This window comes from Fundulus heteroclitus, chromosome 16 (assembly GCF_011125445.2).
Source record: "Fundulus heteroclitus isolate FHET01 chromosome 16, MU-UCD_Fhet_4.1, whole genome shotgun sequence".
Classification (NCBI taxonomy): domain Eukaryota; kingdom Metazoa; phylum Chordata; class Actinopteri; order Cyprinodontiformes; family Fundulidae; genus Fundulus; species Fundulus heteroclitus.
Genome location: NC_046376.1, coordinates 7,274,403 through 7,293,216, shown reverse-complemented (window position 1 = coordinate 7,293,216; position 18,814 = coordinate 7,274,403). Strand labels below are relative to the sequence as shown.

Here is an 18,814-nt window from a genome sequence, read left to right as displayed (position 1 = left end):
TTTATTGCTGACGTCTTTGTAACCCTGGCTAATATCTGACTGCCACAGATCAGTTTTGAAGCATTTAAACTCCAGTTTTTAAGTAAAATCAACGTTTCTTGGACACAAAATGTGAAAAAACGTGAGAGTGACGAGTTCTGCCCTAATAGGGAAGACAAAATAAGACACGAATTAGAGATTCAGAGTCACCGCCTGTGTTAACAAACCTATTATAAGGTTTGTAAACCTTATAATAGCTTATATTATAAGTTATGCCAGTTTGATGCTCTAATGCTCTTTTCTGTCATTTTCTCTCCCCTTTCTGCTTTAATTTTCATCCCTTTCTCACTTCTTCTTGGCCCGTCCCCGTTGTTCCCTGCTCATATCACCTTTTTTTTCACCTTTTCTTTGCTCCATCCCTCTCTTCCCCGCCCTCTCCGTCTCTCCTCTCAGGTGAGAAGTGCCGGAGCTTCATTGATCTGGCCCCAGCGTCGGAGAGAGGTGAGTAATGACGGTCATTAAGGCTCCGCCGCCACTCCCTGCTGCTCCCCACCTGTTCCCAGAGCCGAGGGAAATCTGAGGAAAGGATAAAAAAAACAAAAAAAAAAAAAACAGGCACATCTCTTTTCAGGGCTCTCTGCGTGTGCCAGGAGGTGTCAAACGAGTGAACCTGCAGAGACCAAAATGGGATTTTTTTTCCTTTTTTTTTCTGCAGCCAGTTCAGTTAAAGTTGATTTTTGTAGAGCATCAGACCTATGAGTTCACATTAAGGATGCAGCTTTGCGAGCTCTGAGAGGAAAATACTAAAATCCTCTTTAAATGATTTAGTAACAGAGACAGGACAACAAAACGAGGTTGCCGTTTCTTACGTTCTCTCATGCTGTCATGATGCAGTTCAAGGAGGACACAAAGTTTAATGATAAAAAAAAAAGAAACTTGCAAAATATCTCACACACATGTGGAGATCCAGCAGGAAGTTCAGGAGCTGGACTGGGCACGGATACATTTGCAGAACAGAGGGAGACGAGGGATACGGCAGAGAAAGGAGAGGAAGGGAAATGAGCCGCAGCAACAGGGAGCATGAAAGCAACGGGAGAACCCAGCGAGGAACAGAGAGACGTAGAGAGAACGTATACCGAGGCAATCAGGAGGAGACGAGGAACAGCAGAGACCAGGTAAAACAGATGAGCTGAGGGAAGCAGAACCTGAGGAGAAACATGGAGGAAATATTACAAAATGTATTCATAATATCGTCTACAAAATACAAAACTAAAATGGGAGCAACTAGAATTAAGGAGGAAACACATCGGATATGTTGCGGTGTGTAAGCGCAGCAAAGCATCATAAATCCTACGCTTAGCTTAAGCTTTTTATTTTCTTATTTTTAATCAGTCAATAAATGTACACTAGAAGCATAATATGCGCGTATTTACGCTACGCAACGCCTAAATTAGATTGGAGTTCTAATTTCAGATGTGTATACGCTCCTGTTTGGCAGGGAATAAATGGGAAAACAACATCATGTGTCAAAGTTTACTTCCGAAAGTATCCCGAAAGTCAAGTCTCAGTTCAGCCACAAGGTGGTAGAGGAACCTTGTTGACGCTGCTGATTGATGGGATGCTCTAATTTTAATCTCTGCCTTTCTTCTCACAACAGTTCGTCAACTAGAAGAAGGAAGACCAAGGCCCGTTCTTATCAGAAACATGCAGTTGTGGAGCGTACTTTGCAGCGTCTGGTCTAAATTCACGCTTCTTTTTTTACACCCGTAAGCCACGCCGCTTACGTTACTCTTACGGTGTATTTCCTTCTTCAACGAGGAAAAAAACAGAACCCTAAAAAAAGTCCCAAAACACAAACACCTAACAATAATGAGCACAAGAAAAAAACTAACACTGCACAAAAAAGGAACTAAAAGTAAGTAAAAAACTTCTTGAAATTAGTGTATTTGTCCTTGACTTGAGCAGGGAAATAAGATTATCTGCCAATGGAATGAGTATCTTTACCCCTAAAATAAGAAAAATAGATAAACTGCACTTTAAATAAGAGCATGGAGATGAGTTGTTCCCATTTAAACTTTCCTGCTCAAATCAAGGACAAATACACTAATTTAAAGAAAGTTGTGCTTACTTTTTGGTTCCCTTATTGCAGTAAAGCACATCATAAGGAAACATAACAGCAAAGAAATAATCAAAAATGTATTCTCAAAAGAAAAGACAAACATTTGGAGATTGTGACGCATTTATATTCCAGCTTCCTCCCACAGTTCAGAAACAGTTTGCTGTTGGGTTAATTAGTTTCTAGGGCTGGGCGGTAAATCAGTTTAATCGCTTGATTGGAATTTACAATGTATTCCGATTTAATTTTTGGAAAATCTGGATTTTATTTTGCCAATGATCTCATTGGGCTTCCATGAAGAGACCAGCAGCAATGATGAATCTATGTTTAGGAAAATACGTTGTCAAAAGATTGTAAAGAGGAAACATATTTTTTTACCATAATACGAGACACTTTAATTCACTAATTTACTTATTTTCTTTTAAGTTAGTTTGAAGTTACACAAGTAAAGTCAAGCCTGTTCTCTGCTCATTGTGTAAAACCTCTAGCAGCAAACACTTTCTTTTAGTTTCATTGTTTACAACTGCAGGGCGGTTTCAAAGCTTGTAATTAATGCACTTTGAATTCAGGTCAACCCCCGGACGAAATGCTTTGCATAAAAGCACATCCTAAAATAATTTCTTTAGTTTCTTTTTGTGAAAGGAAAAGGAGGAAATAAACTGATTAATCTGATTTTAAGCCATTTCGTCCCGCCCTGCTTGTTTCTATAAATTGTCTTTATGTGTGACTGTGTGTTCATAATTGTTGATTTAGCGATGCATATCTGTGTGCAATAAGATTTAGTTGTATTTAAATCTCCAAAGTTTTGGAGAAAGCAGTTTTGTGCACGAAAAGTATAATCTCTGTGTTGATCTGCACTACGAATTTAGCCTCAAAGATGGAAAGGTTTCACTGAACTCACCCAGAGGCCTGCATCAGTTTATATGATTATGCAGCGACAGGTGGAGGGAAACGGACATGAGCTAATTGATAGATAAACAAGCTGAGTGTTTTTAGTTGAGCTGTCAGTGTTGATTTATTGAAGCTATTGGAGCCTAAAGCACGGAAATGATCAGGATGACACCGTGTACAAAATCCATACAGACAATTAACCTGTTTTCCAAATGAGCGGAACACCCCGACTGATCGGGTTTCCATCCGGCTCTGGGTGTTTATGGAGCAGATGAAAGGAACATCCTGGAGAAAGAGAGGATTTTAGGGAAAACGAAGCAGAGATGATGGGATGAGCCGGACAAATTTCTTATTCTGCTGTTGTTTTGAAGCCAACATGCTGCTTGGTGGGTTTTAGGTGAAAATGTTGTAACTCATGTTATGCAGGTTTCTCCAGAGTCGTTGTAGATGCTGATGGCTGCTAACCTGACTCCGCCAGATGTATTTCGTTCCGCCTAGCTCGACTCACATACATCTGGAACATCGCCCATTGAGAGTGATTTCTCCAACCAATTTTATGGTCCAGCCAATCAGGACGCAGGGCTGGAGTTTCATAGATGTGACGTAGTGGAGAAGCGACCGTGACGTGAGACTGTTTTGATTCAGATAGCAATGGCGGCTCGCATCAAGGAAGCAAGCGTTAACATTGATGCTGCTATTTCTTCCGTGTTGTCCAATCTACCTAATATTGTTTCATTAAAAGAACATCAGAGAACGGCTCTGAAGGCTTTTGTTGGTGGAAACCATGTTTTCGCCCTTCTCCCGACCGGATTTGGAAAGTTTTGTTTTCCGGGGCGCGTCCGCGGCGGACGTGGACGCGCCCCGGAGCGGTTAGCGGTTAGCGTGAACCATGTTAGGAGACCTTTAGTCCTCAACGTGGTCGGCCCGGGATCGACTCCGACCCGCGGCGCTTTGCCGCCTGTCTTCCCCCCTCTTCCTGTCAGCTCACTGTCAATAAAACACGTGCCACTAGAGCCGCAAACACATAAAATTTTTCCTGCGTCGCTTTTATCAGCGTCACGGGTTAGCTTCGGTGTGAGTGGTTGAAATAGCACGTCAATAAAGATGACAGACAAGTGGCTTATCCAATCATATGCAAGGATTTTTAATAAGGCCCAGCCTTCAATAAAGGCAATTCCTATGGAGAGGTCCCAGATGGATGTGAGTGAAGCTAGGCGGAGCGACATACATCTGGCGGAGTCAGGTTAGATGGCTGCAGGGAGGAAGGATCTCCTGTGGAGGTCTGCCTTACCGCTGATCTGGAAAAGCTTCTCACTGACAGTCTGATGAAGAGGATGCTCAGGGTGGTCCATAATGTTCTTAATTTCATGAAGAATCCTTCTCTCCAAAGTCTAGAGGTTCTAGAAGAGTCTCCAGAACAGAACCGGCCTTCTTTATAAGCTTGCAGAGCTGCTTAAAGTTAGTTGCTCAGATTCTGCTACCCCAACAGATCACACTCTCCCGAACAGACTTCTAGAAGATCTGCAGCATCTTGCTGCAAACCCTGAAGGACCAAAGCTTCCTCAGGAAGTTCAGTCTGCTCCGTCCCTTCTTACAGCTCCAGTCCAATTGCTTAATTTTATGTGGTATTGAAATCCCTGCCAATAGCAGCGATTCTGGGTGGATATGTGGAGCCGTTTGGAGCTATGGCCATCTGGAGAGAGTCAGGTTCTATCGTATTAGCAGTATGCAGAAACCAAACTGTTCTACTCAGTTGTCAATTAAGCAATTATTTAAATTCTGGCTAACTCTTAACCAGACAGTGTCTGCGTTTCTCCTCATGCTGGCTTTGTAAAGTGCCTTGAGATGACGTGTTGTGAATTGGCACTATATGAATAAAATTTAATTGAATTTTTGTACTGCTGAATGTATCCTAAGCAACCCTGCATGGCAACAGCTAAATAGCATCATCAAAATAGCCTGACTAATACCAGAAAAAAATATTTTGCTGAAAGTTTTCTGGATCATCAAGAACTTCAAGCTAAAAAGGTCCAGCTTTGCAGTGAAGAAGGCAAGGACCCTAAAAGCTGCAGGAACGCCTCCTGCTTCAACCATGGCTGATGTTCTGAAGGAACTACAAGGCTGGAGAGCAGATGCCTGGTGCAAAGTTATATTCTCTGATCAATCCTCTCTGGTGTGTGGACCGTATGCTCCTCTATCCTGGAACAAGCTGCCACGAATAAAGCAACGGATCACATTCTTCCAGCCATCTAGGAACAGTTTGGTGCTTTTCCAGCATCAGAAGACTAAAGCGATAACGAGCCTCAGAGATCAGAGGAGTTGTGTAAATCTACCACTGCCTGAGAAAGCGGTAGTCAGCAGCACGTTACTACCAGGTTCTGGTGAAAAACATCAGCCTCTAATCAAGACGAAACATACACTTTAATAACTATTTGAAGATAAAAAATGCAAAATTTCAAATGGTGAAATTTTCTGCCTATCTCTACAGTTTTGGTCGGAGTCTGTCAGTATCCCACATCTTGACTTCTGTAAAGTTTCACATTGTGAGAACATTTATTAGATCTTTGCAAAACTTGAACACCCCCTCCCTTCATAAAGTCATTTAGTTGTTGATTTGGATGAATGTCAGCTCAGGTTATCCCAAGTTATCTTAGTAGTTACGCTGCAGGACATACCGACCAGCTTTCTCTGCTACTTTCTCCTACTACTCTCCCAATCAGCATTAGCTGCTGACAACTTTCTTTAACAGTAAAATCCAGATAGGAAATCTGAACTGTGTCTTAGGCTAATTAGATCTGCTACATCTGACAGAAAGCACGGATTTAAGAATACTGGATGGTGAAATTAAATCAACAATGTTTATATTAAGGGTTTGCACGTTTGTGGCATAATTATTTTTCACATGAGCAGACTTGTTCAGGATTTATGTCACATTTGAAGCCATCAGAGCTGCAGGTTCCAGGCCGATGAAATGTTACAAGAGTTGCAATTGAAATATTTGACAATTAACTTTTATATACACTTGGTTAAAGACAGATGTCAGAGAATACCTTATTCAAGATCAATTGGAAACACATGCCTTTAAACACCTTTAAATTAAATAGCAATATCCTAATTAGTAACGGAAAATCAAAAGTCTGCGTGAAACATAAGTAGCAACTAGTAAATGTTCCCACAAATTAACTTACTTTGCATAAGTAATTCATTTTTTTAATCGAAATCTTGCTGTATATTGATTAACGAGGATTCTGTGTAGCCGGACTCCCCGAGGGTCTAAATTTAATTAAATCTCCATTCTTGTTTTGGAAATCTATAGAGAAGCCCTGAAAGAAAAAAAAAAAACGACGCTAAACAAGCTTCACACTCAGGACCTGCCGACGTCACACACCGCTGACACAAACACACACACGTGCACACGCTGTAATTAAAGCAAGTAATTATACCCCCTTGTGTTGAGACTCGGTCTGATGAGCTGCTGCCTGCCTGTTATCAGCAGAGTCCCTCCCAACACGTTTTATTGACTGTCTGCAGTTCAACGAAGTCTGCTGATACATATTCAGGATGACAGAGATGGGAAACACAATATTGCCTCTGCCTCACCACGGGGAAGGAGGGGGGGGGGGGGGTTAGGCTCCTGGTTGTTGTCTCTGTCGGCGGGTCGGGAAGACAAACTTTCAGCTCCAGGGACAGAAAGTCAGTGGATGCAACAATGTAATGGATGCAAAAAGCAGGATTTGTCTCTTTCTTATGAGGGAAATTACTTCATCTGAATAGTCATGAACCTTTGAATAATGTAATAGGGTAATTTATGATGGGAAATAAGTTTGAATATTTTGATTGATGCTGTTTATATGTGGAACCACCTTGATTGTTTTCAGGTCTTTGTTTATTCTTAGTCCTTTAGACAAAACTTCTCTAAGTTTTTCTCTGAATTTAACTAAGTTGTGGATATGTATCCACATAGGATATATGGATGGATATAACATTGAATTTTGGCCATTTTTTGCCGGGTTAGGCATACATCCTCGTCCTCTGGAAAACCAATTAAATTCCATGGATATATAGTGGACTCAGACGTCAGGATAAAAAAAAAAAACCTCACCTGGACCCTTGCACAGAAAACTTGGGGCTCTCCAGTTCCATAGATGTGTCTCTCGTCCGACGTCTGTGTCATTTTCTGAGTTACCAACTGAATAATAATCCCACAGGAGTTAGTCAGACTTCCTGTTCATGCTGGGTCCTGGACAGACGGAAGTACCGCTGGAAGCGAACCGTCATCCAGACGCAGCTCCAGTTGGTGGTACTCGCCGAACGGGAGGTGCATCTCTTCACTCTCTCTGTGAGAGAAAGGCGATTTGGTGTGAACATACCTTTACTAAAACCCTGATAAGATAAGATAAGATAGGATAAGATAAGATAAGATAAGATAAGATAAGATAAGATAAGATAAGATAGTCTTTATTGATCTCACATTGGAGAAATTCACTTGCCACATCGGCTCATAAGAGAAGGTGCAAAAATAGGAAAGGTGCATCAGTTATATACAGTGAATCTTCATATATACAGTGGATCAAAGAAAAAGAGAAAAATAAGAATAAAAATACAAAAAGAAATAGGAATGGGCATATGATGTCTTATTTACATTCACGGTGAAACCAGGGACCTTTATGTTGTTTACAAAAGTCATCAGTGTAATGCAATTAAAATAAGTTCTGGAAAATGGGTCAAAATAAGCCCTAAAAGCACTGAAAGATGACCTTAGAAAACAGAACTGGGATAAAGTATAAATGGTGTAAATATGGCTTATGATTTGTTCATGATGGTATTGGTAGGTCTATGAAAAGAACTGTAAACTCAGGAGTGTTGCCAAGAAATACAAACCATGGATGACCAAAGGATTACGCAACGCCTGCAGAAAGAAAAATGTATAGATTTTTTTTTGTTTGGTTGATTGTTTTGTTTTTGTTTTTGTTTTTTTGTTGTTTTTTTTTGTTTTTTTAAAAAGGTCAAAAGAACCTGATGACAGCTATAACAAATACAAAAATAAATTAGTATGGATAATAAGCAGACAAAAAAGGATTACTATGGTTATTTATTGAATAAAAGTAGAAATAACATGAAGGCCACATGCAGAATATTAAATTGTGTAATAAAAAAGGATAAAATAAAATCCGTTCTTCCAAATTACTTTGTGAAAGGAAATCACAACATTTATGATAAACCGCAAATAGCATTTGAGTTTAGTATTTTTTTCTTAAATACAGGCCCTAGTCTGGCAGCAAACATACCAATAATAAAAGATAATGTAGATAAAAACACAATCATGGCTAATGTGAATAGCATATTTCTTGGTAAAATAGAAAAGGAAGAAATTCTAGGTGTTGTTGATAGTTGTGCAAATAAAGGATCCACTGATTATGCATACATGGATAAATGACACTAAATACATTATTGAATGCGTTCTCCAACTACAGACCAGTGTCATTGCCTCCACAATTTAAAAAAAAAAATATTGGAAAAATATTTGTAAGTAGGTTGGATAAATTTATAAAAAGATACAATGTTTTAAGTAATGGTACGTATGGATCCAGTACCAATCACTCTGAAGAAATATGCAATGCAATTGACAAGAGATCGTTGAATGTCGTTAAAAAATAATTCAAGAGAATAAAGAAATGGTTTCATGTAAAGAAATTATCATTCAATTTTGTTAAAATAAAACTCCTTGATACTCAGGTAAAAGCACTGATTTGACACTTAATACTTATTCTGCCACACTTTTTCCTTCCACTCAACTTTAATATGCTTGGATACAGCACTCAAAGGCCATTAAAATGGTCATAATCGAACATTTGTCTTAAAAAATTATTTAAACATTTAAACATTTTCTGATGAATTTTTTACCTTAAATTACAGTAGCTGTGAGAAAAAAATCTTCTAAAATTATATATATAAACGCTTGAAATATATCACTCTTCTTGTAATGGGCGTATATTATGTAATTCTTCGATCATTTTTAAATTGAACTACTGAAACTCCCGTAAATCTGTGAGTAACTGTTGTTTTTTACAGGTGTGCTGTGGCTGTCGGTGGTTTCGGAGGTGCTGTACATCCTGCTGCTGGTGGTCGGCTTCAGCCTCATGTGTTTGGAGCTTTTCCACTCCAGCAACGTCATCGATGGACTCAAACTCAATGCCTTTGCCGCCGTCTTCACCGTGCTGTCCGGTAAGAAGCAGAATAAAGCCACTGGGAAGTTTTTTTTTTTTTCTCCTGCTGTTTGCTTCATTTCTGCACTGGATTCACAAAGCAGATTCCACTAAATACATGCAGACACAAAGACCCACCAGGACCAATGGAGGAGAGCAATCTGCTCCTATTTAAGGATTAGGTTGAAGTTGTTCTTTCTTCCACCACGAACACAAGAGATGCAGAAGTGATCAGAGAGAAAAAAGCTTCCACTTTTTTTGCTACTACTTAAAGGAGCTATAAGTAAGATATTTACTGTAAAAGCAACCTTAATCATTCTCATTTGTCACCCAGGATAGAAGTAACATTCCCTAGAAACAGTTGTTACTCTCCATCAGCAATGTCTTAATCACATTTTTCTCCTTTCAAACCTAGAGGTACAGTGAGGAACTACTTCGGTTCAGAGTGTAGCCGTGTTTATTTCCTGGTTCCTGGGCCAATCAGATGAGAGTTCCCAGGATTCCCTAAACAGAGTGCAGCATTTCATATTTTATCTTGGTAAAAGAGCAGCAGCCTGTAAACATGGAAGCCGGTAAGAGAAGCGGACCAGAACCAGAACAGAATACAACATCATAGACCCGTCCTGTGGAAGTTAAATTCACAACAGCAACACACTGTTTAAAAAAAGCATATCAGATTGTTATGATTGGGAAGCTGTTTGAGCCACAAGGTGTCAGAATTACTTATAGCTCCTTTAGGTGAATAATGATTCATTATTGCATTATTGTCGATTGCACAAGTGTTGCTCCACTCTCATCTCTCTTGCGCTCCATAAATAAAATCAAATACAAAAGAACATTTTGGACACTATTGTACTGTTCAGATAGAGGCTGACCGGACCCAGCAGCGATATTTGAACTGTCCTGCAGTCCCAACCTTTTGTAGAAACATCGTCCTAATAACCATTTTCAGACTGAAGGTAGCTGTAAACTCTAAGTAGGCTTTTATAGTTGAGACAACAAAAGAATGACATAACCCCAGGATTATTGCACAAAATGATGGTATCCTGTCCAATCAGAGCTACCAAGGTGTCATATATTAACACACAAAACACTGAATGTTGGCCCATGGGCCAATTTAGACCCTTGGAAAAAAAGTGGTGGGTTAATAATGGTACAAGCATCATGCAGATGTAAACAACATTTTCAGGGTGAGTTTCAGTTGTTTAGAATAAACAACAGCAAAAATAATTGTAGACGTCGACCTAAAAAAGTTTGGAAACAGCGGCTTTTTTTTTTTATTTTTTTTGCAGAACTGTGCAATAACCTTTTTATTTTATGGCTCCACAACTATTTTAAAATCCATTTTCAACAAAACTCTGATTACTTTCTGTATGTCATTAAAACATTACATTTAGTTGCATTGCTTTCCTGTTGCATGGATCAAATCTTTTCTTTGCTTTAAATGAGATGAAGAAAACATTCTGTATAAAACTTACATTGGATGTAAAGTGACAGGCAAGTCAAACTCTTTCATTCACTCTTTTACCTCCTTTATTATCCGTCTGTAATAATAAGAAATATTTGTTTTCAACATAGAGAGTCTTTCAACCGGAGAGTGTGTTTAGAGCGTTGGTGTCTGTCTGACGTTAAATATTTTACAGACATCAAAAAATGCCAAACATATTCATGGAGCCTTATAAGTGGTAAGAGGAGTCAGACTGATGCAAATGTTTTGGGTCAGATGGTTTAGCACCGGGTCCACATCTCTGCCAGGAGCGTTTATCCTGACTAAAGTTAAACCTCTTACACAAGACGCTGGCTCTGCTCGCTGCTCTGCTCCTCAGATCTCTGAGGACAAATTTACCGAAAACTTCCTCTGACGTAAAGGTTAAAAAGCTTTACGCTGCTGTTCTTCACTTATCAGACGACTGAGTATCTAAGTGACATAAAACCTGATGGCTTTAACGTTCAGGCTCGTGGTTGGTGGGACAGACCTTTTAGAGAAAGTGGCTGGAAACGGGACAGATGGACTGTTAAACAGATGTGGAATGGGATTCACGTATAAGTTGTGGAAAAGCCAGTTTTCCTCCACTCAGATTTGGAAAATGCATCCCAGCTTTTACAGACTTTGTAGGAATCCAGTCTCCTGGAGTAGAACCTTAGATTGTGATATCTAAGTAAATGTAGCTAAGATAAATTGTATTTACATTAAAAAGGCTGAGAAACAGCAACAACTGAGATATTAAGAGACCATTTTTAAACAAATCTAAGACGGAGGGAACCACACACAGTCCAAACCTTAGGCATCACTCCGTCATTCTGGAGTCAGAGTAATAGTCATAGAGAGCTGCAAACCTGAAACATTTCGGATTTATACGGAAACACAATGATGTCCACATTAACAGACACAAACAGCGTCTAAAACACCTTCCTGCAGAACCCAGGCAGGACACCCAGCGTATGCTCTGATTATGATCGCTGACATGCTCCCTTCCACTCAGCCGCTCTCTTCCCTTTTTTTTTTTTTTTGATTGGCTGTAATTTCATAAGTGATTACGGCTCTATGTCTAATTGATTGGATGCCTAATAACCGGTGCTTTAAAGAAATTGATTCAGTGTAATGACTAATTCTGATGACTGGGAACGCTGTGATTTATTACCCAGGAAGAAACTGAGCTGCAGCTCAGATCAGCACTGATTTACTGCTGTTTTGCTTCTACTGATGGTGGATCAAGGGTAATGCTGTTATGTAAAAAAAAAAAAAAAAAAAAACATTACCTCTTTAAAAAACTTTCCCATATATGTAAATGTAATACCTTAAGAGTTTGTTTATATTGAATAAAGTATGTTTAAATGTGGTAATAAGCATGCATTGTTAACTGAAATATTTTTAGAAATTGCTTCTTATCAGTAGTTTCATCTGTTTGCATTTACAATAGATGTCTGTCATGGCAAAAATTACTTAACAGAAAAATAAAAATCGATTAGGTCCTGAAATATGTCAGGTTGAGATAAAAGCTATTTGTGACATTTTGCTATAATTTCACTGGCTATAGATATTTTAAATTATGACATTTCTTATTTCTAATATTTTAGGAAAAGTTTTCACTCCACCTTACTTTATGTCCAACCTTATGTTGGGCTTTTATATAAAATCCCTAAAAAAATGTAAGATGACAAAATGTAAACTAAAGTTTTCTTATGATGAGCACTAGATATTTCAGAATCCCAGAAAACAATTTTAGGAACAGTCAGCATTATGGTCAGCATAATCCCAAACGTAAGCCTGGAATAAAAAATGTCATGATGGTCACATGATCACCAGAGGCCAGATCCTATTGGTTGGAGGTAACACAATGTTATCTGGTGTTACGGCGCATTTGTTCTCCTGATTAAGGCGTAAAGCTGGTTTGATTCATTAACTTAAGACCTTGAAAAAAACGATCCGTTGAACAAAGCAACAAAGAATCATTAATATTGCCAGACAGATACTTGATCGAGCAAATAAACCAATTTATCAACTCGAGTATGGCATTGTTCTCCCTTTGACCTTGATTACAAAAAGCATTTTGATTTCTTTGTACAAGTTAAATGTTTCCAAAGATATTAATAAACATGTTTCTGCTCAGTGTGAATTAGAAATGATGAGGTCCTGTCCTATGTACGTGTTTTCTGCAGGTCTTCTGGGTATGGTGGCCCACATGATGTACACTCAGGTGTTCCAGATCACAGTCAGCCTAGGTCCTGAAGACTGGAGGCCCCACAGCTGGGACTATGGTTGGTCCTTCTGGTCAGTCCGTACACCAGCAAACAAGTCGGGTTAACTTAAAACGTACTTCAAGGACAAAAGTGGGGAAAGTAGAATTATATACTTTATTTTTGGTCATTGTAAATTTAATCACAAAATATTTTGAAAATTAAAATTAGATGATGTACTAATTCTGATCATATTTATGTTACCAGTTATTCTTGTGGGTATTTTCATCCATTGGTCCAGGGTCTCGTTCAACTTTTGACTAACAAATAGGTATTTGGTGGCACCAGTTTTTTCAGGCGCTTGCTTCGCATGATAAAGTACGTCTAACAGGATCAAAAGTTTTTATTATTATTTAAAATTGGGTTATAATAGTGATAAGAAGAATCATCTTTATAACATACATTACAATGAAATTTGTTCTCTGCATTTAACCCATTCCCTTGGGGAGCAGTGGGCTGCCACTGTGCAGCAGTCTGGGGTTAAGGGTCTTGCTCAGGGACCAAGAGTGGCAGTCTGTGGGAGTTGAACTCAGAACCTCCAGGATCCAAGCTCAATATTCTAACCACTAGGCCACCACTCCCCCTAAAGTATTGGAGTATTGACTAGAAATTCTTCCTATGGTCGGTTAAAGAAAAGCTGACAGGTTTGTTAGGTAGAGAATCGTATCATCAGCATAGAGGGAGATCCTGTCTTCCAGTTGTCTCCAAAGATGACCTTAAGCTTATATCAAGAGCTTTTAACACCAGAGTTTTCTTTCCAATTATTGTTCAGTTCATATTGTTCTGATATGTGATCGTAATCTGATTGTCCAATGACAACAAATCCAGCATCTTGACACAGTCTAACTCAGCTCACTATCAGTAGTGTATACCAAGCTCAAAATTGTTGTTTTGCGATATTTTTTAAATACACAACGTCCTCTGCGTCATTAAAGAGGGTTAATTCGACTTGGATGGGGTTAATGGTAAGATTTCAGCCGATTAAAACATGTCTAAAGAGCATTATAGTCTACAAATTAAGCAAAATTGTAAAATTTAAATTAATCTCATAATGTGATTTTAAAAGTAACTATATTTATATTACCCCGTGACCTTATCTTGGTCGTTGGATGGATAGATGGGTGTCCACTTTCTCTTTCCAATTTATCCCATCGACTAAAAGGTACCATGATTAAGAGATAATTAGTGGCATTCACTGCACCTCTTAGTGGTTATAATGTTATGCATGACCAATATATCTTTATTTATTATGAGTACAACTCAGATATTGATCTTGATAAAGGTCCTAACCTTGTCCTCAAAGCTCTCCAATGGTCTAGTTCATCAGGTGAGAGGTCTTCTTTCGCTTTGGTCCATTTAACTAGTGCTCAAACTTTCTGTTAGGAGCATATAATCCGGCGGTGTTAGCATTCCTAAACCACAGCTAGAAGGTCTCTGGTTTCAGTAGCTTTTTGGGCCCGTCAGTGTGAAGCTGCTTCTCCTTCCAAGACTAAATCTATACTTTAAAAGTACATTGTATTGGAGTTTCTGATTCTTTATTGTGGAAAAAAAACAAACATTTTACATGGCAGAGAAATAACATGTGAATTAAGAGAATCTGTGAACCCGAATTCAAGCCATCAATCACATGAATGCGCCTCATCAGTTCACCGAACCCGAATGCGTGCGGGAGTGCATTACCAGGTGGTGGCGGTCAGCTCTCAGGTATACGCTGAGCTGATGTTGCTCAGATAATTATCCAGACAGGACCTTCACAGCTCTCTGCTCATTGTTTAAAGCCGAGCGGCAGCTGCTGTCTGAACGCCAACAAATCACTCGTCAATCAAGGACAGAGAGAAGAACCTCATCTGCTCGATACTCTTCTCACATAAACCTTTGACCTCGCGTGTCATGTGCGTTTATTACAACATGCGGTCAGGTTTTATTGTCACGCTGGCTGCCTGGTGCCTGGAAGCATCAGATGCCCCCACATTCATGCCCTGTAACTGATGTTGTTCTTCTGCAGCATCAAGGGCTTTTTAAAAGTATTAAAAAATACTGTACCATATGTAAAAAATAATAATAGCACAACAACTAAAATAAAAGAGCAATGCTAAAATTAGTGTTGCACCGATGCCATTTTTTTGGCCCCGATACCTGGCTGTGCAGAATTGGCCGATACCGATACCATCTGTTTGAAATTGATGTGTGTGTATAAATGAAGAACTGCATACTACTTAGGGTAGTAGAACTTTTTATTGCCTACCTGGAATGGGTGACAATAGTTAAATAAACTTTTGTCTCTCAAAAGGCCAAAATAGTGCAACATTGGTGAAATTATAACATGGATAATAGTAGTGCAACAGTAAGACAGTAAAATTACATTAATTCCCAGGAGTGAATGCTGCTTGTCGGGACTTTGATGCAATCAACTGGTTTCCTTATATAGGACATTTTTGACCAATCTGTATAATCTGACCCAATCTGTATAATATGATTGAACTTCACTTTGTAAAGTCCCTTGAGATGACATGTTTCATGATTTGGCGCTATATAAATAAAATTGAATTGAATTGAATTGAATAATCTCTTTTAAACCCTGAGTTTTGGCTCTTAAATGCCAAAATAGTGCAACTTTCATTAACTTATATAACATGTATAATACTTGTCGGGAGAGAGAAGGCTGCGTTCAAGTGACATAAAAACATCAGAATGGTATCGGTGCCTATTTGTTGGTACTCGCCGATACCGATACCACCATTTTAGTGCTGGATCGGGGCCCCGTCCGATACTGGTACCGGTATCGGTGCAACACTAGCTAAAATATTATTACTTTGAACACAAAGCCTTGCCTAAGATCCGCTGCTCTTTTTCAGATTTTGTTGAGCAGTCCCGGTCCTGAAGCAGCAAAGCAGCCCCAGACCATCACACTGCCGCCACCATGCCTCATTGCTGTGATGCTGTTTTCCTGAAGTGAGACGTTATTTTTCCACCAGACATAACGGGACCAATATATTCAATACAGTCTTTTCCTAAACTCCAGAGGATCATCAAGATGTTTCTTTTGATAGATGTGAAATGGGGTTGTTCTGGTCTTTGAACCCCCCGTAGAGGCCATCTTTGCCACAGTCTCTATTTTGTATTGTTGAATAAAGACCTCTGATCCAGTGAGGCCTGCAGGATTTTAGTTGTTGTTCTGGGTTCTTCTGGATGAGTTGTCTGTGAGCTCTTGGAGTAATTTCCTCCTGGGAAGGTTCCCCACTGTTCCATGCTTTCTCCCGTGGTAGATAATGGTTCTCACCAGCATATTTACATGCACCAAATTTCATGATCAGATTAAAACGTATTCAGATTAAATAATTTGATTTTACCGTTTATATGGACACACAATCAATTAATCTGATCATAATGAGTGTTTCGATGCTCCTGGCTTTATTCAGAATAGAACCACTCTGACATGTGCAGTTATAAAATTCCCCTAAAAACAAAAGAAGAAGTCCTGCCATCTTTGCTAAACTACAAAAAAGTAAACAAACCATTTTTGTACGAGTTTGTTTGTCTTCCGAGCTTACACCAGGCTCTGGTTGAACATTACTGAATAAGCAACAATTTTGAGCTCTTTTTTTTTTTTTCAAACAGAAAGTTTGTATTGGGAGCCCCGACAGTTTGCTTTCCCACGTATTTCCGCCACAATACGTCACGTTTACATCGGGTACACATGCACACTCGGGTCAGTTTACCTCATTCAGAATAACTTGAGCCTGACAAGCGTTTCTATGCACTTTGGTCGGATTATCAATCGGCATAAACCACCTCTCTCACAATGATTACAATTTTATTACGATTGAACTTAATCCGATCACAATATTCCGATTGGCTTGTTTACATGACGCTTTATTTATTTCCGATCGGCCGTTTATTAGAGCTGGGCGATATGGATTAAAAAATAAATCTCCGATTTTATCATACCAAATCCGATTAATCGATTTTTTTCCTCCTTTTTGTTTCATAAAAAGAAATTAAAGAAATTATTTTAAAACCTTGCTTTTATGTCAAGCATTTCGTCAGGGAGTTGACCTGAATTCAAAGTGCAACTAAAAACAAGCTGTGAAACATGGCAGCCGTGTCATTATAAACAATGAAAATATAACAAAACATTTGCTGCTAGTGGTATTACACATTGAGCTAAGAACAGGCTTCACTGCACTTGTGAACTTCAAACTAAGTTAAAAAAAAAAAGTAAATAAGTAAATGAAGTAAATCGTATTATGGTAAAAAAAAAAGTTTCCACCTAACAATATTTTGACAATACATTTCCCTAAACATATATTCAGCATCACATGCTGTTCTCTTCATGGAAACCCAATGAGTGTATTGGCAAAATAAAATCCAGATTTTACAAAAATGAAATCTTAAAGAATTGTGAATTCGAATTAATCGATTAAACCTACCGTTTATTCCGATTACTTTTGTCCATGTAAACGTAGCTATTGTGGTTCTCAGGAGTCCCATAGCCTTGCCAGTCTGATAAATGTCAATGAATTCTGATTTGTTCCTTGAATTTCTTTAGATCTGGGCATGACATGCTTGTTCTTGAGATCTTTTAGCCTGTTTCATGTTGCCACAGGTTCTATTTAGGTAAATTCTTGAATGTAAAAGTTGGGCAGTAGTCAAGCAGTAGTTGTTACTGGGGAAATTAATCCAAAACTGTGGTCAATCACAGTTCATTCATAAGTAAACAGGGTGGGGGGACCTGTAATAAATTAAACAATCAATTGAAAACTGCGTTCAAAATTAGCTTGATGTGTAACATGTGACCCAAAAGAAACAAACAAAAGCTGGTTAGATCTTCCAGCACCAGTGTGACTCTCACTTTGCCTTTGTCTGTCTTGGACCAGCATGGCGTGGGGTTCCTTCACCTGCTGCATGGCCGCCTCCGTCACCACCCTCAACTCCTACACCAAGACGGTCATCGAGTTCCGACACAAGCGCAAGCTGTTCGAGCAGGGCCTCCGCGAGGAGCAGAACTACCTGGACCAGGAGGCGTTCCACTACTTCCAGGACCGCTCCCTCCAGTCCATCTCCAGCACGGTGGAGGTCTACCCCAGCGGCCCTAGAGCCGGTCTCATGGTCGGCGGACCAGGACCCGGCTCCGGTCCTGGTCCGGGTCCAGGTTCGGCACACGGGAAAATGAGAGGCACGCCAGCTTTGGACCTGGGGGAGAACACAGACTCTCTGGGGGAGGAGCAGTGCTGAGGGCTGGAAGGCTGACCGTATCTTTGACTCTGGACCCGTTTCCTCTGCCGCTGAAAAGCACAGCAGTCCTTCGGTTTTGCCCACAGGAGTCAACAAGCAAACCTGCCCTGAAACAAAGCGGGAAACATATAGAGTAAACGCGACAGTTGCTGTATGTTTTTGTCCGATTAAAACGATGTCAGTGTAAACTTGTGAAGCGCTGATTGAAGTCTGTCAGACGTTTGGTGGGGAAAACTAGATGTTGTTCCAGCATTCGTTCATTTCCAGCATCCTAAGGCACCGCTTTGACGACATTAGCAGTGGAGCTAGTGCGACTGTTGCTGATCAGAGTCCGCTGCAGAAGGGTATTGTCAAGAAGCAGAGATACAACGTTTTATAGGGTCCCTGATCGCCTACTATCAGAGAATCCAGCGTATACCAATGTCCTTCGTTTAGATCTATTAGTTTAATGCTGAACAGTTGGTATCCATTGTGATTCTCACTTTTTTTGGTGACTAGGGAAGAGGAGCCCACAGCGTCACTCAATCCTGTGTCACCAGACGGGCAGATAAGAAGAATTAAAGCCTAAACCAGTCCATACAGCCGTTGTCTATAACCACTAATCTGTTGCAGGGGTGGACAAGTGGCAGGATTCAACCAGGATATGTCA

General features: G+C 39.6%; 1 protein-coding gene across 2 annotated transcripts in view; it reads left to right on the top strand.

The window, feature by feature from the left end:
- Positions 1-18,357, top strand: part of gsg1l (gsg1-like) — a 38,779-nt gene extending 20,422 nt beyond the window's left edge. The window contains exons 2-5 of one of the 2 annotated variants that reach the window (XM_036148029.1): positions 433-480; positions 9,059-9,211; positions 12,853-12,951; positions 17,808-18,357. In XM_036148029.1, coding sequence (XP_036003922.1) covers positions 433-480; positions 9,059-9,211; positions 12,853-12,951; positions 17,808-18,103 — 596 coding nt within the window. In that variant the 3' untranslated portion in view covers positions 18,104-18,357. Of the gene's footprint in view, positions 1-432; positions 481-9,058; positions 9,212-12,852; positions 12,965-17,807 lie in introns of both variants that reach the window. The other variant, XM_036148028.1, reaches the window with a different exon arrangement.
- The last annotated feature ends 457 nt before the right edge of the window (positions 18,358-18,814 follow it).